General features: G+C 35.8%; 1 protein-coding gene across 1 annotated transcript in view; it reads right to left on the reverse strand. All coding sequences in view use genetic code 11, as the record gives it.

Moving 5' to 3' along the window:
- Nucleotides 1-3,875: 3,875 nt before the first annotated feature.
- The window catches only part of EGR_03719 (hypothetical protein), a gene marked incomplete at both ends in the record, with an annotated part of 10,376 nt that continues 9,327 nt past the window's right edge, over nt 3,876-4,924 (reverse strand). Inside the window, one exon of the mRNA XM_024492968.1 lies at nt 3,876-4,035. Coding sequence (XP_024352625.1) covers nt 3,876-4,035 — 160 coding nt within the window. The remainder of the gene's footprint in view (nt 4,036-4,924) is intronic.

Consider the following 4,924-nt stretch of genomic DNA (forward strand, 5'->3'; position numbering starts at 1 on the left):
GCTGACAATCAAAAGAAGTTTTTCTCTGTCACCTTCAAGTTTTGTCTAAATGCATGAGGTAGGTAAAATTCTGTCATTTTTTTTAGCATTTGCCAGGTGATCAGTTTACTATGGACGATCGCATCTGCAGCGCAATCCACTCCAGGCTATCAAACAAATGCGTGTACATGGCAAGCACAAGCCTCTGTAGACAAAGTTAAGTGCTTTGCATCAACAATTACCATAAATTGTGGAAAACCGCCCCAAACCTTTGGTCACCTGATATCTCCTTACTACATTCCGTCCTTGAACGTTGAGATTCTTAAGTTCATAAAAGGTGTACTTTTTCCCTTGACACCTCACTCACTTCATACTTATGAGAATAATGCATCTTTCATTCTTACTGAATGTGTCTGGTTTTAAAAATTTCCTTTGTTTACCATTCTCTGTGCATACCAGATTATTAGTTAGAGTTAAGATGCTCGACTGATACATCTCATCAAAGTCAATGCGATGCATTCTTTCAGTCATTCGTCAGAAAAACTGCATTGAGAAGCAAAATAAAGCGCTAAGGACTATTTCACAACTCATTTCCTTTGCATTTCACCCGTGTTTTACCAGCAATCCTTTTAAGTTACTTGGTCATTCGTCTGGAACACTCGCAACAGTCACCTCTTGAGCTAAAATAAGACGTTTGGATACGCGAAGTGGCAGTCTAAGTTGCATTTCTGTAATATGTTTGAGTTATCAAGTAAACGCATTTGTAACCTAAAGTGTTTTTGCTATTAAAGATTTACTTTGTTCCGCCCACCGACCTTTATTTTTGGCTAAATACAAAAATCCGTAATTTTACTAAATTTTTTGGCATTATGGATAAAAACCATAGTTCGTGAACGAAGCTACTAGAATGTTGAAGAAACATCTCAAAGTAAAGCAAAAAGTGCAATGCAGCGGTGACAGCACACACAGCCAACCATAGACTGCGCGGCAAGAGTGGATATAGTAGAAAAAGAGGGAGTGAGGCGACAGGAGTTTAAAGGAACGCGGATGGTTCATGACAGTCATAAAAACCTTATCCTAAACGATAAAGATTTTTGTCCATTCCCCTTCTTCCTCACTACACCTCGTCAAAATTTGTGTCCGTCCAATATCTTACCGCCATATTCTAGATAGAATGTCTGCCTATTTTGATGTTGGGCGGTTTTTTTATGCTATGCGAGTTGTGAAGCTACCTGAATCGCTTGCAGTAATATCTGCTCATAATGTTTAATAAACTTTGCATTATATTCGGAAATTATTTATTTTACTGAGCAGCCACATGATCGGTTAGTTTAAAAGGCAAAATTCTAAGATCTAATTCATTCATAACTACTTAAGTTTATGCGGCTATTTAAGAAAACCATTATGCCGGTTTCATATAACAAAAACGAAAAACAATCTAGCTTAATTTGAAAAAATATAAACAATTAATGCCATTGTTTGACTATATTTTATTTGTTAAATTTTGGCTAGGAATATTTAGCTTTTTCTACTTCAAATGCAGTAAAAGTGAAATTTTTGACATGCTTATACCCTTGACTTCCCTTAGGGCTATCAACAAAATTAAGTGTGACTAAACTGGGAGGCAAATGCAGAGAGTGTCCAAGTTAAAATATGATTTCTAATTTCACCAAAGAGAAACCCTGACTTTAAGTGCTAGAATTTGATACCTGTTTTTGACGCTGCTTTCTACCGCATTTATAGACCAACCTTAAAACTTAAATAGTTCTCCAAGGGCACAGTTAACGAGAAAAGTTCGTTGGTGTGACCCTTGCGTTGTAGAGCAGCGTGTGAAAAAACCATACTGATATCTGGTATGCACAGCCTATCCATAAATGCACATTTTTAATTGTGTAAATTTAGGTTGCCACTTTAATGCGAAATGATTTTACTGTTTTTCACTTCTGCTTTTGATTTAGACCCTTGGCTTGTGTAGACTATTGCATTAATGCAGAATTTAACAAATATTATAGGTTTTGTAAAGGATTTGAAGCATCAGCAGACTAATAGCATTTTTTGCAACCAGGAGGTTAATTCAGTTTGCTTGCTTGTCACTTGGCAGAAGTATTTTAGGTAACATGTACAGCAAAGTAACCAAGGATCATGGTTTAAATTCTGTAATCCTTTTCCACTGAGATACGAATTCACCGAAAGTCATACTTTTTTCCTAAGTACTGCATATCCAGAACCACAAGACATGACTACGGTAGGTCCATTTTTACCTCAAAACAATTACCAGGCTGTGCTATTCTGCCAAGTAAAATTGATGATCAAAATTTGGACTTATGCCATTGAAGGTATACAGTGGACGATGTAGCATAATTTCAACACTTGTCTTTATTAAAAGAGCAAATCCTTTCGTGGGCCATCAGAAAAAGCATTATCTAACTTTCATCTAAGACTGCCGTTCTCCTTATCGCAGCGACGCATGAGGAGGTTTAGTGTCCTGTAAAATATGGGTCCATAACTATTTGATATCTAGTAAGTAAAGAATATTTGTATCTATGGTCTCACACACTGGCATACAAAGGATAATAGTCTTCTGGTGATGAAGTGATGTCCGAAGGAGGGGTGTTGGATAGATTTGGAACCCCCTCTCTGAGGATAGTTAAATATGTTTTGTAGTATAACATAGGCTGCAAAAATAGGGCTAGTTTTTCACATGTTAGTCAGCATCAAACTTCATGTTTTTACGGTTACGATAGATGTCAAGAATAAATTAATAGACGCGCAAGTTCATTGTCTCACTTCATGGCATGTCACAAAGATTTCAAAATAATTATGAAAGAAAAAGTCATGGAAGTTAACTGCTCGGTCATTCACAGTAATCACCTTAAGTTTATTCTTAACACCCCTTAAACCATATTTACCCCATCAGTAATGACACTTGGTTCTCGATTACTGGTACTGCCGAGAATAATATTAGGCCTCCTTAGCATGATGTATTAATTCTTACCATTTTTTATTTGATTAATTTTCTGAAGCAAATGGTCCATGTTTGGTAAATGTAACTTTTCAAAATGTTGTATAGGAAATCTTACAAGGGGTGCCAGAATCCACATTTTGGAAAGCGATGAGAGCAGGTTTGTCAAACAGACGACTTGGAAACGCATCCATTATGTTCAATCAATGAGCCATTACCCAAAATTTTAGGAAGCAAAAGAACGGTTTAAAGCACAATCGAGAGTATTGGTGCTGTTGCAATGATTGTATGTATAAGCCAATACTTAGAACGATTCGTGTACTTGCCACTAGTTATTGTCGCCAATGAGCTTGTGGTCCATCTTCCAAGTAAGTCACTAAAATGAACCATTAGCTCATATTATGATTATTCCATTTTCCATTGGCTCTTTTTACTATTACTCGTTTAATAATCCAAAAAGTTGGTTAAGTGGCACATTTCACCCCTAAAAATACATGCACACCTCAGGGTGTCAAAGTAGCTCATAATCAATTAATCAGTAGATAAGGCTTAACACACTGATATTTTAAAAGGGCACCCCTTTCACCACATTTATAATGGTATCTAACTTAATTTGGACATTTACTTTTGGCAAAGGGAAAAAGTTTCAAATAACTAAATCTTTCAAGTATAAGTAGTATGTTCTGGCAATCCAAATATTAAAATTAACGTAAAAACTATTTAAACAAAAGCATTGGCAGTAGTTTATAGCGAAATCTCCATTGCAGTAGAATACCTTTACATTGTGCCATTTTCGTACCTGCAGGTAATAAATCCTTCGCTTCTCAACCTTATAAGTTTGCTGTTTTTTTCCATTGTTGTAAAGAATTACAAATTTCAAAATGTTTTTCCATTAAAGCATATTGGAATATGTTTGAAAATTACTAGCATTAGTTCAGTCAACCAAAATGCTCATAGGATATAACTCTAAAAATCTTTTTTGCTTCTCCAAAAGTATCTTTTCATAGGATAGAATATTATTATGTTTATTCTTCTCAAATAAAACGCTCAAAAAATGAAGGGTTTTAATACAGAAGCCCTTGTCATGGCAGATCCTTTGGATTTAAGAAGTTATTAAAGTAGAGCTGAAAAATGCCAGTAATTACCTATGCTAAGAGTGACCATGAAGTACCGTTAAAGTCGCACAATGTATTTCATTTTATTTTAAATCACAAAATGGTACTGAAGATTAACTTGCCTTAGACTTAATATCATTTAAAAACAATAGCATTTTTGTAAATATCACGGCACGCGTAGTAGTAGCATCGAGAAATTCTACAACTTTTACTCTGGCTACATCTGCTAACTGCAATAAATTTCCTCCTCACTTTTTCCTAATCACACCACTTTTTATCGTGTTATTTATGCCTTACACGTAGGTAGGTAAGCAAGCAACTAGCCTGCGTACCCTGTATATAAATCACGGGGTGTCAGAATGGCCTCAGGCACTCAAAGAAGCCGACATAAATTTGTCAACAAAGGCCCACTTTTTTAAACGCATCCTCCTCCTCCTCCTAAGCCTTTTTATCATCGATGACGGGCTGAAGAGGAGGAGGAAGAGTAAAAGGATGCAGAATAATGCACACACATCCCTTTCTCATTTTTTTCTTCATCACCTTCTCGCTCTCCACTTTCCCTTGTCACCAAACAGCGTAAAAGTGCGTCTGCTCCTCCCTGTTAGATTGCTTGAAAGGTGATACACACGGTGTATATTTGTTGCGATCGTGTGCACATTTTTTCGAATATCTAACTTGATACATAAAAAAAAGAAAGAAACAGCTTAAGTGATTAATTGGAATCGCTAAAAGGGTAGTTCAAAATGTGTCTTCTACGAAACTAATTTTACGACTAGGTTCAAATAATTGCAAAATGTGAAAAAGGCTCATTTGTAATATTTCAGCAGATAACAGATGGAAATATTCATGTCTTAAACCGAAAATTTAG

The sequence above is a fragment of the Echinococcus granulosus genome (genome assembly GCF_000524195.1).
Source record: "Echinococcus granulosus chromosome Unknown EG_S00020, whole genome shotgun sequence".
NCBI lineage: Eukaryota > Metazoa > Platyhelminthes > Cestoda > Cyclophyllidea > Taeniidae > Echinococcus > Echinococcus granulosus.